At 47.7% G+C, this 21,449-nt stretch overlaps 1 protein-coding gene across 1 annotated transcript in view; it reads left to right on the top strand.

Annotated features, from left to right (window-relative positions):
• Positions 1 to 19,971, top strand: part of VWC2L (von Willebrand factor C domain containing protein 2-like) — a 50,788-nt gene extending 30,817 nt beyond the window's left edge. Inside the window, exon 3 of the mRNA XM_009887568.1 lies at positions 19,823 to 19,971. Coding sequence (XP_009885870.1) covers positions 19,823 to 19,971 — 149 coding nt within the window. The remainder of the gene's footprint in view (positions 1 to 19,822) is intronic.
• The last annotated feature ends 1,478 nt before the right edge of the window (positions 19,972 to 21,449 follow it).

Here is a 21,449-nt window from a genome sequence, read left to right as displayed (position 1 = left end):
CTGGAAGTGCACTTTCTCATCTGATTGAAATGCATGGGAAATGTCAGGAGGCGCGGGTGGAAGAGCCCTCGTTCGATTTTGCTTCAGTAGTCCTGAGTCTCATTAGCTCAGGTCAGTGCATTTGCCTGGTTTTTGGATTGTGAACTGAAATACAAGCATGCTTTCATGCTGTCCCCTCTCAGCTCTCACTGCTTACAGAAACAGCAACAAAAAACGGGGAGTAAATAATTCCCCCGTCAGCTCCTCGGGCTGCGTCTGAGTCAAGGCTGAGGAACGCACTGCTTCCGACACACAGCATTTCAGTGCCGAGCCAGCTCAGTTTGCAAGTCAAAGGCTCTGATTTCATGATGGTCGAGCCAACGTTGGGTGTTCCTTCCAGAAAAGCCTCATTCTCTGATCTCTGACTCATCACAGCCATTGCTGACGTCCAAGGGACTCCTTCTGCATGAAGATTACTCATCTGAACCAGGTCCTCAGCAGCAGCCAATGTGTCATTCCTTATCTCCCAGCAAGCAGAGACCAGCAGTTGCGCGGGCAGTGTGGGCACCAGCCCCTTCCCGACGGCACGGCAGTCACAGACCTGCCCACTGGGTTACGGATCAGGGCAGTGGCTACCAGCTATTAATGAATTAATTTAGCTTGCTTTTGTTTGACATGCCACGGTTGATGCGTGTGAGGCTCTGGTGCCCTCGCCGTGCTACAGGGAAAGCGGCGGGAGAGAAGTTTTGGTTACTTTACAAGCTGTGTCAATTTACAAAAAAGAAATGTATTACAGGAAATGTCAAACGGTAATTATTGAGAACTTGGAAAACTGTGATTAAAAATGGAAGCCTGTCCACAATAGTAACAATTAGATATATTTGCTGTGTTTTGCACAGAAACCACAGTTTTTCTCGGCTACGTTTGTGCCCTCCCTAGAGAGCAAATACACTGTGGTCCAGTTTTTAAGACTGGCTCTAAGGCCTTGCTCGAAGGGAAACATCTGTACTTTTTCAGCAGCTGAGGGTTTGGCCATCTCTTTCATTCATCTAACAGCTCAGCAACCAAGTTTTTACAAGCAAAAAATAGCCAGGGCCAGTTCCCATGCCCGTGTAAAGCTGGCCTCCTGCCCTCCGAGTTGGGGGATGCTGCTGCCGTCGCCCCTGCGAGGTGGCACTGCCCCTTGGGATGAATGGTGAAGTTACAGGCGGCGTCCTCCCAGGGCACATTTATCTGTGAAGGCAGTTTGCTTGTCTGGGCTAGGAGGGTCTGCGTGCACATCCCTACATTGCTGCTCTGCCTCCTTTGGTTTGTTGCCATTTTATTGCCAAAATACCTTGCTAAAATCTGAGTAAGGGACGGAGAAACACGGAGGGGCTGTGCTGGGTTCAGCTCTGTCAGTGTTCAGCGCGAACCTCCCAGAGCTGCTTCTTGAACAGTTTCACCCGTACTTGAAGGACTTCCCTGCCCAAGTGGTCACTTGGGTTTTCCAAGTGGGTCAACCAGTGAAATAAAGGTGATTGCTTTCCTTTACAGATTTAGCCTAACTTATATCTATGGATCTAAAGGAGTGGTGATGGAAGGGGAATGGCCTCAAAGGAAGGGATTACAAACCCCCAGCAATAGAACCAGGACTTTCTATACTCTGTTGCGTGTAATAGTGGGGGTTTTTTTGCAGTTTGCAGTGCCCCTTCTCCCCTGTTTGCTTCCTCCATCTCAGGAAAGAGCTGCCTGCACCCTCCCTCCTTGGGTTCACATGTGATCAAACAAAAACTTCCTCTCCTAACTGCAGGTTAAACAAAGTGCCATGACTATCCTGACGAGATTAGAGGAGAGCACCGGCTAATTGGGAGCAGCAGCAGTGACCGTGCTTGTCAGGTTCATGTGGGATGCTGACAGGCATTGTCAGACTGGCCAGGACAGCCAGCGCCCAGCAAGCAGGCTGGGATGTTCCAGCTCTGCGGATGCACTGGGGTTCCAAAGCGGTGTTTGAAAGCTTTTCCTTGTTGGAATAGGATTTGACAGATGTGAAGGTGACGCTCAAGGTGCATCAAGGAAATTGGTGCGTTTTGTTCTCCCGACTGAGGATCAGGCTTTCTAGGCATGGCCTGCTCTGGTACACAAAACATTTCCACAGGGACATCTGCAGTAAATCAGGTATTGCGTGTGCTGGTTGAATTTCAGTTTTGTGTGGAATAGACTCCTATGTGGGGCCAACCCAATGGTTCTCTATCACTGTATGTATTAATAGGCAGGGCATCAGCAAACGAGCTACGTATCATTGGCTTTTTGTTTTCCACTAATCTGTTGGGGAAAAAAAATTTAAATAAAACTCCCCACATAAGCTCATTATGTCCAAAACTTTCCCAGCTGGCACGGTCAAAGCAGCAGTGAGTCTGGCGGTGCTTGCAGGCACGGCTTGCAGTAATGGTACACTTTAATAAGGTGTTATTGCTGTCTTTGTGGTGTCTGCTGCACCCCTGTCTTTCAGCATTACCCTCACCACCATCATGCTGGGAGGAGGTAACCTCTTAGCGCAGGGCTAGCCGAGTCCCTGACCCCTTGTCTATAGGAGGGAGCCTTTCTGGCAGCGTCAGGTAGCTGATTTTGACAAATGACTGTAGGCACCAGGTCCCTGGGTGGTATCGATAACATGTCCGATAGGCTGTAGTGTCTAGTTGCGCATTTCACCCCGCAGTCGCTGAATTTCTGCATTTGTCATCTGAGATCAGCTGCTTCCACTGAGGATTTTGGCTGTGGATCCCAGGAGGGCATCTCCAGGGCAGAGCAACACCCCACCCTTGGACATCAGCCACCACAAAGTCGCAGTTGATACTTTGACTCCTTAACCCAAACAGGCAGCCTGCGCGTTACAGGTGACATTTTCCCTCTTTTTGGTGCTCCCGATCAATCAGTGCCAACGTGAAGCACATTATGTGTCACCTTTATGTCATCCTGCCCCGAAGGTTTCACAGGACCCATCTTGATTTTTCTCCCAAAATTTTCCAGCTAAGAAATACCTTCAGTAAAGATGGTAGAGTTTATTCACTGGGTTTGGCAATCACTTCATGGCCCGGGGAAGAAGGATGCAATGTAAGAATCTGGGGGGTATAAATAGATGCTGTTTGTTCTCAAAAGCATCCGCTGATCCGCTGGAGGTTTACCGAGCCCTGGCCTGTGCGCTCTATAAGTATTTAGTCTCGCTGGCTGATGGCTTACTTGTGATACGGTGCCTAACGACCCCACTCTGCAGCATATGTGCTCAGCGCATCGATAACCTGCCCGTTCATTAGGGAGTCGGGTCGGGCTGCACAGCGGCAAAAGTTAGCTCCCAGCCAGCCAAGCGGGACTGACTGCTAGCAACGAAAAGCCCCCAGCCTCATTTTATCACTCGGCACCGTAATTGGTGCATTTTAATTAAGGCAATCGGTTGCAGAGGGTACAGGAGTGGCAGGGATGCTGGGAGCAATTGGCTGTGGTATAAATAAGATGCTGAGGGGAGGAGGAAGGGAAGGCGTATGCAGCGAGGGTGCCTGGCGTGACAGCACATATTGGCTTTATTTAGACATCAGTGCCCCTCCTTTCCCCCTGCTTTTTTCCAGCAAGTACAAAAAGAGCCAAAAATAAACCTCCTTGGGTCCTACTGCAGGATCTCAGCTGCAGTAGGGAGGGGATCTGTCTTGAAAGCGCTGGGGTAATGCTGTCTTCAAAACAAACATTTCCCAGGCTCTTTTCTGAGATTAAAACCCTTTCTGAGACAGCGATGCTGGTTATTATAGCCTTCTGGATGCTGACTTTCTCACTGTGATCGCTGCAAAGGAATAAAGAGGAGAAAAAGGAGAAAAGAAAAAAGGAAGGGGAATGAATGCAAAGCCAAACTAATAGACTAACTTCTGGCGCTGGCGAGTTTTCATCTTCCAAGGTCAGCCCTGATTTCATTTGGAGAGTGCTTTGCTCTTTTTAGCAGTTTTGGCAATTGCAGCCATATGTACAAAGGGCCATCTGGAAACCTGTTCCCAACTTTAGTGAGTGTTAACACCGAGTTGCCCTGAGCCCGTGTTTGCTTGCTGGCTGCAGCAGTTCCGTGTTGAGCTTGCTTGAGCTTCTGCTCCTGTCCCTGACATGGCAGGGACTGGGTACAACCCCATGCAGAGAAGTCATCCAGACAAGGTGTGCACAAAACCCTTGAGCTTCCCCAGGAGTTTCTACCCTCCATTACTTGTAGGGGTTTGGACTGGTCTGGATTTTGGGGTGCTTTTTTTTTTTCCATCTTTTTTTCCTGCATGCAGTTGTTGAGCTCAGCTTTTGTTATATGCATTCAAGAGTACAAGAGTGTGTTTCATTTTCCAGATTAGAAAATGCTCAGAGGTATAATCAGGTCCTTCCACAGTATTTAATTATCCATAATTAAAGGCATCTACACAAAGCACCGGATTTTCAAAGACTATTCTAGTGTTACATTGCTAATGAATTAAGTAATTAATTGGCATCGAAAAAATACAATAGGAAACATCAATCTTTTAAAGTAATGCATTTTTTAGGCGTTTTATGAAATCATTAACTTGTATCAGGTCAGTAGCTGTTCTAATGTCTAAATCCTCCTTCTGGCTTTAAAAAAAATAATTCTAAAGGACAAAATGAATGCAGGAAAAACAAGGCAAGGAGTACTTGCTAAAGAGCGTGGAAACACTCAGAAAAGGGGAGTTTCAATTGGAAGTCATTGTCCGTCATTGTCCATCACTGTCCATTCACTGTCCATCACAGTCGCTGCTCCGACCTGCAGTCCCTTCCCCCTGCCAATAAGATCTGAACCAACTTCAGTCACATTTGAGAACGCAGTTTGCAGCCTCAAACCTGTCATGTTCCTACAAGTTTTGTTCAAAAAAGTTGCCTGCTGAAGGGCAGAGAGTGATCTGAGCATTTCCTCCAGCGGGAGCAACTGGGCTGCTGCTGGGCTGCCCTGAGCTGTCCCCATCACACAGCTGAGTACTGTGCCCTGTACTGCAAATATTAGTGAAAGGAGGCAACGACCGGTTTCATTCCCCCAGTAAACCCACAACTACACATTAGTGGGATGACTCTGTTGGGTTTTTTGGGCACTGTCTGTCTACGGGAGGTGGAACTAGGGTCGGGGTCTCCAAAGCCCTGCCCTCCCCACCTCTACCTGGGCCAGGACCACTGTCACCCTGCATCTTTGCACCACTACAGAACACCCGTAACCAAACACCAAAACTTGTAGACCTCCAACAAGAGACGAAAATGTAAGGGCTGCACATCAGGTCAACGCAGTGCTTAGTGCTTCTGCCGTGGGTTTAGTTTTAATAACCCACTGCCCCTCGAGCAGGGCACTGCCTCTGTGTCTCAGTTTCCCCTGTGCACGTCCCTGCACCATGGGGATGTTGTGATGACAGAAGGCTCTCAGTTGTGAGCCATTCAGTGCCACCAAGACCAGAGAGTGAGTAATAGTTTTATCCAGTAATTAAGTAATAAAAACACACTGGCAGAACGAGGGGTAATGAAGCATTCTGAAAATTTAGGGGGGAGGGATGCAGAACCATATATATCCACCACAAATTTTCCCCAGCCTTTCATCGTTCCTAGTTGCTACCTTCCAGTGCAAAATAACTATCCTGTCCTGGCACATCAGCATAATATCACATGGCATCTGCTGGAGCATAAAAGCCCACATAGATTGTGGTAATGCATTTTGTAGTGGCACCCAGAATTATTAGCAAAGAAAAGAACGATCCTTTTCCATTTGATGATTTTGTTAAATGCAACTATTCACATGCAAAACCAGCACCATTCATTTTATTTTTCTTAGCAACCTGACTCTTTGCACGGCACCATCAGAAAGCATTGTGCAAATGTCATGGATACCATTAAATTCAGGTAGCATAATGGGTCCTCGAAAGAGCAAAATCTGGGGAGAAAACATGGATTAAAGCTGCTTCTGCAGCTGCTGGAGAGACTGGGGCAGGTCCCAGCAGAAAGTTTTGGGGCCTGTTTATTCCAGAAGCACCAACCTCTGTGTGCCTCCATCTGTCCACCAGACCAAGGTGTGCCCGTCCTTGGCGTGGTTTGCTCTCCCCATGTGTGCCCTCCAGGTCCATCCATCCTGCCCTGTCCTTTCCACTGCCTCCTGTTTCATCGGGAGCTGCAGATTGGCTTGGGGTGGGGTTGGAGGGGAGGTGTTTTCTCACGTTTATTTTTCCATGTCCCATGCAAGTAATTAAATTCTCCCCAAATATTAAGAAATAATGTTTCTGCCATTGTGGTTATTCCCTTTCTCTGTGTAATCAACCATTTGTACAGATTGACATAGAAATAGGAGCTCTGCCACTGCAGCCTGACCTGAAGGTTGGGGCGGGATTATATTTAGCAAATTTGTAAGGATAAAAAAAGGCAAATCCAAAGGCCGATGCCGCTTGGCTCTGTTAAGCACCCTCCAGAAGAGTCCATCCTTTGACTGGAAAGGGAACCTTTGGAGACTGACTTAGACTTTTAGGTTTTATATACATACATGTTCATTAAATTCACCTTTCACTTGGGTCTTACCTGCTCATAACCAGTCATTTCTGTGTCCATCATTGTGGAGGCCAGGAGGATGAGAATGGAGATGAAGACAGCAGGAGACGGGCTTGCTGTGTCACACAAAGTGCGCGAATTGGATTCTTGTTAAAACCAGCAGCAGAAAAGCCAACTCAAACATGAGTCGGGAGTAGAAAGAAATGGTTTCAACAGCAGCTCTCTTCTTACATGAAAAGTTTTTGCTTTGCTTTGAAGTTCCATTTCTAACACGATCCCATGTTCAAAACCTTCATCAGAAAAAGCTGTCGCCAGGTGGAAAAAAAAAAAAAAAAGAGGACCATTGCTGATGCTCTCAAAGCGTCACATTTCATCTCACACTGGCGGAAAGGCATAAAGGCATTTTTCTACCAATTGACACATTCCTGCAGCCATCTGGATTGCGATGAAGCTCTGCTTTTCAGACAGGAGCTGAAGATTCATCCTCGGCACATGGTTTCCTGCAGCTGAAGAAACCCTTGTGCCCCTTGGCAAGGGGTTTGCACAGAGGTTTACTCATACCAACGGGCAACCATTGCCACAACTGATGTGCATGGTGGTGCCACTGTCACCGTGCATTAACTGCTGTAGTTTTGTTACCTAATGGTGGGTTGGGTTGAGTTTTCAGTAGACTGCACATCTAAAAGCACAACTACAAATGTATAGTAATACTGGTTCTCTCCCCACACCCCTTTTGCATTTTTTTCCTCCTGTTTTCTACAAAAGTAGCACAGTCACAGTTTCCACTTCATTTATGACTGATATGAAAAAAACTCACCCCATAAAACATCATGCACAGCTGTAGTGACCAAGTTAGATTCAATTCTGGCTTTATATTGAGTTGACATGCAGCCAGCTCTCTTCCATACATCATCTGTGATTGCAGTTAAGGATGAAATACTGTTTTAATTCTTACACCAAATGTGGGATTTTTTTCCGAAGGAAAAAGACATAAAAATGTTAAAATGGGCCATAAAAATCATTAAATTTTCACACCGAGCACAACCAAGAGGTGAATAAGTTGGATAAAAGCTCAAAAGACGCAGAGAAAAAGTCCTAGCTGTTATTCTTTTGTTGTTAACCTTTGTCTTTGAATGGAGATACTCAGGCAGAGAGCAAAGACCTGGTATTTTGGCAGTCGAGGGCTATTTTGCCACTTGCTTGCCTCGATAAGGGTTTCCCCTCACGTCTACATGGACGAAGAACTGTTGCTGCTTGCTGGAGCTGCTGCTTCCTGCCAGTGTCCAAGGACGATGACTTGGGAGGTGCCCCAACACGGTTGCAGTGGGCAGGATGAACATCCAGCCAAGTCACTGCCCGATTCTGCCGCTCTACATCCCAATTCATTTCTTGGGTGACCTGGGAAATAGCAGCTGTAAGGGCGCAGTCACCTGGACCAAGCCTGTCCCACAGCACGTGTTGTCCCATGGCTGCTCTTGGGACCTAAGCTGGCAAGGTGAAGGCAGCAGAAACACAATGGGATGTTATACCCTGCAGGTATATATTTCTTCACGTAAAGGTTTAGTCTCTGGAAGGTCCAACTTTTCCACCCTTTGGCTGTTGATTTTATTGGTAACATTGTTAGCTGATGCAGTGTTTTATTAATTGATTTCTTTTAAATTAATCTATTTTATACCAGCTCCAAAAAACCTACCCACCCTTATTTGCCATGTTTGAATCATTAAAAGAATTAATGTACCTTCAGCACCGTTGGAGTTCATTTTGGGAAATATCTATTTAGACAAGTTTTTAAAAGCCTATTACTTACCTGAAAGGTTATAATGACCTAGGAGTTGATTTCATTGCCTGCAATTAAAATCTACCTATATTTTTTAAAAAATCTATGGTATTCTCCCAAAGCTTTATGCTGTCTGCAAAGAGATTTTTAAGAGCTAATCCTTTTCATTTGGTCAGGTAAATGTTGAAACATGCATTTCTCACTTGAATAGATGGTTATTGCTGTCTTTGAGGTGTTACTATTTTCCTTCTTCAACCTTGAATGTACACAGCAAAAATCTGATTCAGAAAAGCTGTTTTATATGCACAGTATCTGCCTGTGCAGCGGTGAGTACCTTGCCTATGGATTTTTTTTTACCATAACCTAAATTTTTGGTGCTGATTAAGGTATTTGCACACGTAGATCCTTTTAAAATGAAGAGGACTTTGATGCACAAGTCCCATAGGTGACTTTGAAAATGCCAACCTACATTTTATATTAAAAGAGTTGGGGAGAACCCTACATTTAAGGCTAGGTCTGTAGCTCTGCGATTTGCTATTCTGCTGCCTGAGAGCTGATCCTGAGACACTCCATGTGTTGGCTCCTCCGTGTCTATGGTGGCAGTGGTTCGACTTCAATGCTGGCCTCGGGTCAGGTGTGTTATTAAATCAGCGGAAAGGGTCAGTTATTATGAATTTGATATTAGCTATTACTTTGCACTGCAGCAATGCCTAACCCTGCTGGTAAACAGTCCTTAAACCGCCACTGGGCTAGAAACCCAGTAAAATAGGGAAATGGGGGGAAGAGGTTTTGTAAGCAGTTTGACGTGTGCTCAGGTGTGCTCCCAGCGTTGGTTTTCATGCACTTGGGATCAGAAACAGACAGGCTGGATGCACGGGTTTGGGGTAAAAGCCCAGAAGATGAGACAAATACCCTTAATCTAAAGCAGTGGGAAATGTACCACTTGCCTATTTTCTTTAGCATACCCAGATCAGTTTTATTAGATTATCAGCACTAGTCTTGGATTGATAAAAACCCATTAAAAAGATTCATTCTCATGGTTGAGACTCCCAGTAGTTTATTACCATATCTCAATCCACAATATTCCTGATGGAGGAAAAGTTCAGCTCGTTCTGGGCTTTAACCTTGGGAACTGCCCAGTTTGGCGTCCCCTTGTACCTACCAGCGGCAGCATCAGCTGTCAGTCATTGGCACCTCTGGTGGTTGATCTGTTTTCTGCAGATGTGTTTTTCTCCGTTATCTCCATGCCGCCTTCCCTGCAGGGAGCCGTGCCAAATGTCTAATCTCGAGCTTTGCTGCTGCCCTGGTGCGGGCAGTGCTGTATGTCAGAAAGCAAACGATGGTGCTGCCCAGGGATGGGCAGGTTGGGGTTGGTCCCCCATCGTCATGCTCATCCCATGAGCGCAGCAGAGGAAGAGGGAAGCGAGGCTGCAATTTTCACCTGGTCCTTTTTAACTGTCGAAGAGCTGCTGTCTTTATTTAACTTGCTGAGTGATAATCTCAAGTCTGTCCACACAGCTCAGATCTGTATCGGTGCTGGTAGACGTCACCGCTCCTAAACAGACTGCTTTTAAATTGCACACATAGATCTTCCTTGCCCCAAAACAGTCCTGCTGCAGTATTTAGTGATGCCTGAAGTTATGTCTCCACATCAAATTAAGTAACTGTGCTATCAATAAGGAGGAGTAATGTGGTGTATTCCCTTCTGGATGTCTCCCTGTCCCTCATTTGTTTGCTGATCCTGATTAAGACGGATAACAAACTATCAGTAATTTTCTAACCGTCGTGCAAAGCAGTGAGGATTAAATCAGTCTGTGTCACTGGGAGCCAGGTCATAATTTAGGGAACTTGAGTGGGCCCCCTGCATTTGTTAGACTCCAAGGCAGCAGATGCTTGGGATTGTCTGAGCAAGGCCTGGATGACATGAAACATCTCTGCATGGGGAGAGCCAGAAGGTGATATGGGGCCACCAGGAGATCACCATCCTGCTGGGCTGGTTGAGAGCTGCAGGTGTGTTTTATCTCACTTCTTGTGCCGGCTTCATCACTGGCAAAAGTCAGTGGAAAAGCTCCTTTTGCCCTGAATGTAGCTTTTCAGGTCGGCTTCCCTTTTTAATACACTTCTTTTAATGATGTAAGGCTCGCTTAAGGTGAGCAACTTGGATTTAGATTGGAGAAGGATACTGCAGATATTACCTTTTTTTAATGCAGAGATTAAATAACTTTTAGGCGTCTTCAGGCACCCAGCAATGTGAATTATGGCTGGAAAAATTGCTCATGTAAATAGGCAGTGCTTGAGAAGGGCTGTTAGCATCGTCTTGTGAGGAGTGAAATATTCAGGAAGGGTGGAAAAAAGCTGCAGATCATCTTTGGAGGAGATTAATTCTTTGGGGCAATGGTGCATAAGATTGAAAGCTCATGGATCACTAGGAGATACCACCAGTTGACTCCAGAGAGCTTTTAGGGGTTTTGTCCACAGCTAAAAAAAAGAAGAGGCTCTCATTTTGCAATGTTTTAGACAACAGAGTTAAATTTGGGGCATTTATTGGAGGTGCCATCTCTCCACTGGACAAGGCGGCAAAAGCAGAGTGAACCTTCCACCTTGGGGTCACCTTGAGGAGGTGACATCTGTTATCACGGGTGGGAGCCATCATCATGCGATACTCTGCCTTAAAGTAGAAACATCCCAGGCAGAAGGTGGCCTTATCACAGAAACATCGTTTGATCCATCATTGCATGAATCCATATTTTGGTTCCTTTCAGCAGAGAGGACAGGAATAGACATACCCACCTCACCGGAAGCTCTTTTCAGATAAGCAAATACTGTCTGCGCTGGCGAATAAAGACTGGAGTAGGCTGAGATTGGTGGGAAAGCTTGCACAGACCTTCTGCCTTTCCAGGAAAACTCTAGCTGAAAGCACTTCAACAACAACAACAATGACAAAAAAGTCTGTGGGAAATGTGTTCTTTAAACTTCCTTGGCTTTGCTTGTATGTATATAGACACACCCCCCCCACTACATACTTCGGGTCTGTGCAAGGCTTTCTTTTGGGATTTTAAAACAGCAACAGCAACAAAAAGGAAAAAAAAAAAAAAAAAAAAAGAAGATGCGTAGAGGAATTCCTGTGCTTTTGAATGGCAGAGGGGCCGGGGAGCTGCTGAGGCCACCACTAGCCCTGTGCTCTCTCACACCTCCTCCCTAAAACCTTCCGTGCCTGCTTTGGTTTTCATCCCTCAACTCATGGGGGAGGATGGGATGAAACCCTTAGTGATTTCATCCCAGCGTCCACTCTCTCGTGGGCTCATTGCCAAAAAGACAGTGCTGCTTTTGCCTTCCTCCCCTCCATTTGCCACCGTCCCCGCTGCGAGACGTAGCTCCCCTCCTGCTGGATGGAGATGCCACCTTTCTGCCTGGGTGGGGCTTCCTTGTACCCAAAGGATGCTATTGCCATCCAACAGGTCTGTGGCAGTGCAGCAGGGGATCAGCAGATGATGGCGTGTTTGTGCTGGTGACCAACTTTCACCTACCCACACTGAAAATATTGACGTGCTCCAGCATGCAGCACTTTCAAGCTGAGATGTGCAGCTGATTAGCATTTGGGGTGGCAGATGGCTCTGCAAAGCGTTTTGCTTACAGCGGCGAGGACTGACACCTCCAGCATCCCCTGCCTGCCCACTGTAGGGATTTGTAATTTGCAGTGCTGAGGCTGGTGTGGTTTGGTAGACTTGACTCTTAGTCCCTCCCAAAGATGGAGCAGCATCCAGATTTATTGGGCTGGTGGCTGAGGCATTGATGCATCTTTCACATTTGGGTGCAGGCAGCTTAGGAGAGCTCCTCTGCTGCCAGAGAGGGTGAGCAGGCTGGAAAGGGGCTTTCAAAGTCTTGCCGGTGATCTGGATGGGGGCACTGATCTGAAATGGTCCCATTTCCAGCCCTGCAGGAGTCTTTGTGCTGGTTGGGTGAGGATGGACTTGTGCTACAGGGGAGTCCAGGGTGGGTATTTTCACTTGACACTTGGGAAATTGTGGGATGAATAGATGTCCTCTAATCTGCAAACACCTGTGTCCTCCATAGCATGGGGGACATGGACATCACCTCTGGGAGCAGGGAGAAAGCAGAACTGCAGGATACTTCCCTCCCTCCTACCACCACTGAGAAGCAAGTAGCCACAGACCAGGGGTTAGACCTGGATACTATCAGGGTGCAAACTCACCCCCCCACAAGCTTGTGACAGTCGTGGCAGCCCCGTTTCAAATTCACCCTTGGACTTCAGTGGTGCTTTGAGCCAGGACCTGTGCCTTCAGCCTCTTTCTAACAAAAAAGAGCTCCAGGGCTGTTATCTTTTGGTGGGGTTTTCAGCACCCCCTGTAGAGGATCATCAAATTTAATTTTCAATAAGACAAAGCTCAGCATTGGCAGCTGACTTTATGTCTCACCACCGGCTTCACCCACTGCCTTCTCCTCGCTCCAGAGAGAGGGGGCAGGCAGTCTTGGTACCAGGCACTAGAAACAAGACTTCTTCGCTCCTCGACTCGTTAATTAAAGCCACAAATTGAGGTATTTTCTTGCAATCTGAAGTGGTTGCATAAATAGCATTGACAGAGCTAAAGGAACATTTTAAAAGATCCTGCAGGATCAGCAGAGAGGAGCTGAGTTAACCTCCAGAAAGGGGAGCCATCACTAAAAACAAGATGTTGGTTTTAGTTCCCCCTGAGCGCAGAGTTCAGCCTGGACATGGTCACAAGGTGCAGGCAGCCAGCGATTTCTGCCCTTTGTGCCAGAGCCTGGGGTCACTTGTATTTCTGCTGTGTTTTGCCTCTTTCTCTGTTGGAGGGTTGTCCATGAGCATCCTTGTGTGGGTTTCAGGGCGTAATCCTCACCTGGTTGTTGCTTTGTGAGTGCTTTTTTCAGTTGAGCGATGCTGGGAGTGCTGGGTGCTGGCACTGGAGACTACATAGCTATGGCATGGGATGGTCATGCTGCAGACCATGTTTCATGGAGACACACAAAGAAAAATCCACCTTCCCACTTGAGAGGACATTTGGCCACGTTCAGTAGAAATGGCTCCCCTCAGTTTGGTGCAGCTTGCCAGCAGTCAGTTCCCATGCCCTACTGCATTCATGGTCAGGCTCCAAAAGCAAAGTCGTCAAGACTCATTCAGCTGAATGAGCGTCCATGGGGATGTTTTCAGGCTGTATCCATTTCTAAATACTGTCAGGAAACACCACCGTCTTCTGCTTATCCCTTGCAACTTTAATTGTGGGGCACATCACGCAGGAGCCTCAGGGACGGCTGGCTAAATTGAGTTGCTGTTTAGCAGCTATCTAAACTACCGGTATGAGGTAGATAAGCATAGCCATCAGCACCTCTTTCCTTTACATTATCCATTGACCGAATAAACTAAATTCTGTTGGTGTCAGCGTTAATATTTCCTAAAGGAATGGGGAGGCACTTAAAGGAGTGGCAGGAGACATAGGATTATTGTCAGAAAATATTTAACTAAGAGGAAAATACCACTTCTTGCTCAAATAGAAAGTTGTACCATGAGCAGTTCCAGTGAAGGTGATGAGCTTCACTTGGTGCAAGATGCTATTTAGAGCAAATGTGAATACCACAGTTGGCCTGAAGTGATTTGTGCTTGCTCTTGATGCTTAACATTTGATTTCCTTTTATTGCTTCTTTGCACACATGAAGCTAAATTCAGAGCTGCTGTGAGCCATGGGCAAAGCTCTTAAGTTCAGTAAAACCCACTCGAGAAGCAACTGGGAGCAGCCTGCAGCCCCCAGCCCCCAGGAGCTGGGCTGGTATTTGGCACCGAGCGCCTCCCAAGCATCAGTGTGATGCTGCATGCTCTTGGTGTTGGAGAGCATCAAACAGAATCACAGAATCACAGAATGGTTAGGGTTGGAAGGGACCTCTGGAGATCATCTAGTCCAACCCCCCTGCCAGAGCAGGGTCACCTACAACAGGTTGCACAGGACAGCGTCCAGGCGGGTTTTGAATGTCTCCAGCGTGGGAGACTCCACAACCTCTCTGGGCAGCCTGTTCCAGTGCTCTGCCACCCTCGAAGTAAAGAAGTTCCTTCTCATGTTAAGATGGAACTTCCTATGTTCAAGTTTATGCCCATTACCCCTCGTCCTATCACTACACTCTTGCTATTTCCAGCTTTAACTCACTGTCTGTGCAGGCAGCTCTTGAACTTAGATGTTTTCCTCCACACCCCCATAGTGATGTGGTGGGGACTGTGCAGGTATGGTTTGCTGGGGAGCTGGGATGGCTTCTTCTCCTGTGTTTGGGACGTGAGGTTTTTCCAGTGCGATGGTGTCTGATCTGAGGGTTTCTGGGATGCTTTGAAGCACCACCATGCCACTGAGTCCCAAGAGGACTTAGTCTCACACCCTTGGGTAGCATTGCATGACGTAGCAGGAGCGCATGGGCTTAGACATAATCCCTGCATAGCAGAGGTGCAGTTCAGCAGCACCTGATGTGGGTCATCACCTGGGTATCTGGTCTTACAGGTACGGTTGCAAAATTTGCTGTCACTCTTCCCAAACAGCAAACCATATATGATTTTTCTCTTTGTGCCGCATCTCTCCCATCAAAACAGCAGCTGAACGTCCCTAATATATCTCCATAAAAATCTTCACAGTTGTTCTAGCAAACAGCCTGGAGTGCTGTGGTCTTTTATGAGTATTAATTATGTTAAGCAAAGCAAATCTCACAATTATGTTGTCTGTGGGAGCAGCTAACTTCTCCCATCAGCCTCCCTGAGCAAGGAAAAGAGGGTGATTACTGTCCTGTTTTCATCGCAGTTGTGGCGTAAGATGTTTTTACAAAGACCAGGACGACAGCCCTTGCCCAAAGCAGCCTCTTGTTCCTACTGCTATTATCATAAATAACTTTCTTGATGTGCGTGACGTGTCATCAAATGTTTGTGAGCAGTGTCTTCCTTTGAATAATAATTAAAAAACCCTGTTGCTGTGCTGTTCTGTCCCATTCTTTGTGATTTTTTTTTAATTCAGTTTGGCAGATCCTGGTGTCAGCCTGCTCCTCCTCCGCAGTGAGAAAAGCTCAGGACGGTCCCCAGCAGCATGGGTTTGGGGCACGGAGCTTTTGAAACGTTGGGAGGGAAGAAAAATATTAGAGAACTTAAAGGAATCTGGTTGGCTCTGCCGAAGAGCAAAAAAAGGACTTGGTTTCTTGCTGTGGGATCTAGTAATGGCCTTACAGGCTGCAGCTCCTCTAAGACACATCACAAAGCCACGTAGCATCCCTGGGTGCTGGATGTTATGTCCAGCAATGCACTAGCTGTCGGCTCTGTAAAAGCCCGAGGTCATAGGAAAACTCCCCGGTGGCTGTGCCATTGCACAGAAAATGCCACCTGTTTGGGGCATATTTTCCACTAAACTTCAGCAGAGCAGTGTCCCTCTCTGAGTGCATCTTTCTTGTGCCTCAGCTGCAGATACGATGCTCACTGCATCCCGTTTTGGACAGACAGGATCCACTTTTCCAGTAGAAAGGTGGGAGAGGTTTAGATACAAAAAAATGTGGGCTGGCTGACAGTGATTGTGCTGGAAAATTGGACCTCAGTGATTCTGGTCAGTGGGAATTTAAGTTGAATTATCAGAAATGGAGTGTGGAAATTTTGCCTTCTCTTTGAAATCCACATTTCTGTAGGGGTAGGGATAGCAGGGTGGGGAGAGAGGATGCAAAAATGCTCCATCCAGCTTGCTGGGGTGTGCAAAAGGAAATATTTCACACTGGCAATGCAGAGGTGGCTATTTTGAGGGGGAAAAAAAAAAAAGGTCCAGAGCAGTGGTAGCATTGGCCTAAATTAAAATAACTAAAGTCTGACAGAAGAGATGGATGTCCTGAAATGGCAGCAAAATATTACATAGGAGGGCAGATGTCAGTAGAGCCCAAAGCCAGGTTTTCATCCGTTATGCTAAAAGCCAAGAAAAAGGAAAACAAACCCACTGACTGTAGTTTTCCTCTCGGTTCAGGCTCTGAATACAGGTCCTTCCTTAGGTGTGCTCAGGTGATGGTTAGCCGACCAGCCCAGGGACACTCAGTGCTGCTTCAGCGAGGGCTGGTTTGGCCATCCCCCGATGTTCCTCCCAGCCTTCAGTCCCTGCAATTTATCCAAAATACCTGTAAATTTTCCTCTCCCCTTCACCCATTCTCTTTGGGAGGGGTGGCAGCATCCCAAGGATTTTTCGTTAGACACAGAGGCACTTGCCAGGTCCTTCTTGGCTTGGTTAGATGCCAGAGATCAGAGGGGCAGATTATTAGTGTTTAATTATTATTTTGCAGACCAGCCCTGTGTCCTGGTCCAGGGCAGCAATGTTGCTGCTCTGGTGCTGTCCCCAAACTGAGTGATCCCCTCTCCACCGGGGACCTCAAAGGCATGGGTGATGCTTTTAGTACACCCCCCTCATCCATCTCCTCTTTTTGTTGTAGTCTCTGCTTTCTGCTTCTCAGCTCTGGGATAGGGACATTAATGAGGAGTGTTTAATGATTATTTTTTTCCCAAATGACCCCCCTGGGGGAACCCAAGAGGAAGAAGGGACCTGAGGCTGCCAGGAGGAGGAGAAAGGGCAGAAGGACAGCTGTGACCATGGTGGAGCAGCCATGGGATGGACAGATAAGCAGGATGCAAGGAAAAAACAAGCTTTTCCCCAGTTTGCAGTTCCCCATTTGCTAGTCCCAACACTCTCGCCCTTGGCTGACCGCGACCCTGAGCTGTGCTCTCCCCCTGCGGCGTTCCAGTGCAGGGAGGCAGCCTAAACCCAACAGAGGGGGTGCAGGGTCCCCAAACCCAGGCTGGGCGGCGAAGGTTGGCCCACCTGCAAGTGAGAAAACCCACTGGCTCTCGTCACCACCACCTCCCACATGTTTTCAGCCGCATTGAACGGGCCAGTGGTGCTATAAATCCGCCGTCGTTCAGCACCCAGAGAAGGCTGTGTCTGGAGACGTGTGTGGGTGTCAAGGCAGTATTGGCTTCTCAAATGAGATGATTAACAGGCAGCCGCAGGGCAACAAGAGAGAAAACAATCTTCCCCTTTCCTTGCCACCCTAATCCCTGGAGGAAGCTTTTTGTTTAAATTTTAATGAAAAGGGATTTTTTGCTCCGTGGGAGCACAGAGCAGGCTGTTGTGTGGAGGCTGCTCCACCCTGGGCATCCCTGACATCGACAGGCAATCAGAGTACTCTATTAAAGAGGCACAGGCACTTACTTCAACTTTAAATCTGGCCAGCTGCAATTATTGTCATTTTCATCGCATTTAAGCCCCAGACATTGAACAGCAGAAAATGAGCCACCCTGATGGCAGAACCCACGCTGGGTGTCATCACACAACAGCACCCACCAGACTTGATGAAGCAGAGAATTAAAATCTGTGACGAAGAGCACAGGCGTGGCCGGCGCAGGGACCCAAAAGCCATGGGAAGAAGTCCCAGCTTTGGTGGGTTGCCAGAGTTGCTGCAGTTGGGATCACAGGCTTTCCAACTGGGATCTTGTCTTCCAGAGTGATGCCAACTTCAGAAATCTCCAGCTTGTGACCAAAATGGGTCATAACTTTTTCAACCACATGCATGTAAAGAAAAACATATATAATATATATCTATATTTGTGCATACGTAGAGTTTGGCTTTTCTGTATACCTATGTGTCCTTGGCTAGTAACTCCTGGCTTTGAAATTCTTTGTACCAGGGAGTGACTGAGGTTGGAGGGGACCTTTGGAGGTTGTCCAGCCCAAAGCCCAGCTCAAAGCAGACTTAAAACATCCCCACACCCAGTGCAATGGTCCTCAACTGCCCGCAGACCAGCATAGGCTGAACTCCAGCACAACAACTGATGTTGAATTTCCTTGTTTGGAGCAAAAAACCTGCTTCCTCCTGGCATCTCGACTGACTTATGTGCAGACCAGGTGAAGGAGGAGGCATCATGCCCCTTTCATGGAGAGACACAGACCTTCCCAGCACCACAGCATGCCTTCCCAGCTCCTGCCCCTGGAAGGGAGCAGCAACCGTGGGGAATACCCAGTCACCCGAAATTCTGGTACAGGAGCCATTGGAGGCACCTTTCTCAGGCCCTTCTGCTGTGGCTTCATTAAGACTGACGTGAAAAGTTGCTGTTGAGTTGATACGCATTTGATGGACCCTTTAAAAAAGAGGGGGAGGTTGCTTAAAAATAAACATTCAGGCACCATTTGGCTCGGCAGCGACCTGAATTGCCTACGTCTGGTTAAGCCCAGACCTGTCAAACTTGTGGCCTGTTGAGCTTAGACGTAGGGTCCTGTGGAGCATCTTAATAAAGCCAGGGCACTGATAAATCAGCGAGATTGAAATGGATAGTTCTCTGAGACTATAAAACGTGAAACCCCAGCACTGGGTTGACTACAGCTCAGCCTGTTTCCTGCCACGTGCAGACCCTATTTTCCCTTTCAAACAGTCTTAAGTTTTATTTTAAGCACTAACAACTTGGCTGTAGTTTCATGTCTGTACACGCTCCCATCCTTCGAATGCACCTCATGCCCCGGAGGCATAGATTAAAACCGGTGGCCGGTCAAGGGGTGACATTTTGGAGCAGCACCCGAACCATGAGATGCTTTTCAAATGTCTTCACACTTCCCTGATGCCACGAATGCCACCACCCTGATTTTTTTTTTTTCCATGTGCTGCTGGCTCTGACATTAATTCCCAGTGCTAAGTAATGAAGAGAGGAGGAGGAGAGGATTTGCAGAGGGACAGCTGGGCAATGGGTATTCACTGGGCTTTTACAAGAAGGAGGAAAATAAGATCCTTGCTGACTTGCTGCTCAGCTTTGATATTGTGTAATAAGGCAGCCAAAAAAATTACAAATAATGAGCAGATTAAAGGAATCGCCCTTGAGACAAAAACAGTTTTTATCAGCTTATTTGGGAGGTGAATGATTTTTTTTTTAATTTGATGCTATCAATCATTTATAGTTAACAGCCTCCATCCGGGGGGGGAAGAGGGGGGGTCCCTGGGGTTACCAGGTGTTCAGGCACTGCTTCTGCGGTCCTGGGGGATGAATTGGCTCCTCGCATCTCAGTGCAGGCTCAGAGGGCTAGAGTAGTGAAGGCTGGTCTGTGTCCTGATGCCTGTCCTCATGGTCTTATCCATCTCAGCCAAATCTTAGGAGAAAGTGATACTAAATTAGCGGGCAACTAAGTAGAAAAAGCTGGGTGCATCAATGGGGCATCCAATTCTATTTGTATTAGGGTTGGGTACAGAAACAGAAGGAAAGTTTCAAGGCCTTTTCTTTTTTCTTCAGTGCCTAAGAGCACAAAAAACCCCCTGAGACAAGTGATCGGTGTGAGGCAAAGCTGGGAGAGTTGCTGCTGATTTTGGCGGTGGCGACGTTGCGGCCAGAACACAGTGAGGGGCTGAGGCTGAGTGCCTGCCTGCTCCTAGGTGCTTATAGCAGAACTGCTACACCCAATTGAAAATAAAAATAAAAAAAAAACCCCAACAAAAACGTATTTATTACTATTACTCGTGTGTCTTTTGCAGGTCCAAACTGCTTTGCAGGAACCACGATAATTCCCGCCGGCATCGAAGTGAAGGTGGACGACTGCAACATCTGCCACTGCCACAACGGGGACTGGTGGAAGCCGGCGCAGTGCTCCAAGCGCGAGTGCCAGGGCAAGCAGGCTCTGTAGTGGCAAAACCCCCTGCCAGCAGCACCGCCAGGCAAACAACCCAATGATGACGATGACGCTGATGACGAAGGAACAGCTTCAACGCTGCACATGCGGTCGACCTCCCGCCAGCTGCAACAGGGTCACCAGCAAAACCTGCGAGGATTTCACACAAGCAGAGATTTTACTTGCAGAGAAGGGTCTCCCTCTCCCCCCGCCTCCTGCTCTTCTCTCGCTTTACACACTATGTAACCGGTATCTAGGTATCTACTCTGCTTTTGTAATTATCAGTGCTTGGTAGGGATGCGGTCGTCAGATTTGGGGAGGAAAAAGCAAAAACGGCCCATGCAAGTTTTTGGACCTGTGATGCCTCTGAGACGCCGATCGATTCACCGCTCTCACTTTCTACGATGTGGATTGCAGGGTTTTCACGTTTATTTATTCAAGGTTTTTTGCTATTGTGCTTTGGGTTTTTTTTTAAAGCCTCTTCCTAAGCTGGGATCGTCGGGGCGATGCAGCTATAAGTGAAGCGATGGATCATTTTCGTCGTGTCTATAAGGCAGAGGGCGGTAGGGATAGGAGGGAGGTAGAAATTAAAAGGGAAGGAAGTGGTTAAAAAAACCCCAGCTAGTATGTAACCTGCGGAAGGACCGAGCTAGATGCACAGATATACAGCCAGACACCCAAGACGCAAGCTGTATCTGTGTTACACTTTCTCCACTGAGTGGGGACAATAACGTCGAAGACACCTACACAGTCACCGTCACCTTGATCAGAGCCAGAGCCAGCACCGGCTGCACGGGCAAGCAGGGGCGGTGAGCCAGAAAGTCTTGGAAAGGCACCAAGAAAGCAGCATATTCCCTGGGTTGTCTCTGCGTGGTGCCCAGCTGGGGCATCGGTGGTGGAAGGGAAGAGTGTCCCAGCTGTGCTGCGGCTCCGATGACTCTCGGGCTGAGCAGGCACTTGCTTGCCTTGCCCCATCCCTGTTTTGCCGGCGCCGAGGCTGCTCTCGCTGGAGCCAAAGGCACCGTTTCATTCATGTCAGCAGGACTCGGCTGCTGCGAGTCAAAATTAAAATATCTGAACCCCCCACTCTGCCCATCACCCTTAGGGAGGTTTCCAGAAATATCCCGTTGCTGTGCCACCACAAAACCAGCTCAGCTGATGGGTACAGCCCTTTGCTGCAGTGCCAGGGAGCTGCCCTGGCTCTCCCCCAGTCCCGGGAGCATCCATACTGCTGGGAGTAAAGCAAGCCGGGGTGCACGGGGTGCTGGGGATGGGCTGGCCGCATCTGCAGGAATCGGTTTCTGGTGAAGAGTCTTTCTAGAATGCAGCTATGTGCCTGCCTGTCCAGAGGAGAGGTCCCTGTGGTCCCTGCCAGCAGCCAAGGGTCTCCTTTGGGCTTTTTGGCAGTGGCACCTCTTGCTTTCTCAGGCTGCAGCTTCCAAGCGATACTGTGAGAGAAAAGCCACCAATGTCATTTCCCCGCTCTGCCCTGC

The sequence above is a fragment of the Charadrius vociferus genome, unplaced genomic scaffold (genome assembly GCF_000708025.1).
Source record: "Charadrius vociferus isolate BGI_N301 unplaced genomic scaffold, ASM70802v2 scaffold136, whole genome shotgun sequence".
Classification (NCBI taxonomy): Eukaryota; Metazoa; Chordata; class Aves; order Charadriiformes; family Charadriidae; genus Charadrius; species Charadrius vociferus.
Note: the sequence above shows the minus strand (reverse complement) of the source record. Positions and strands in the feature narration are given on the sequence as shown.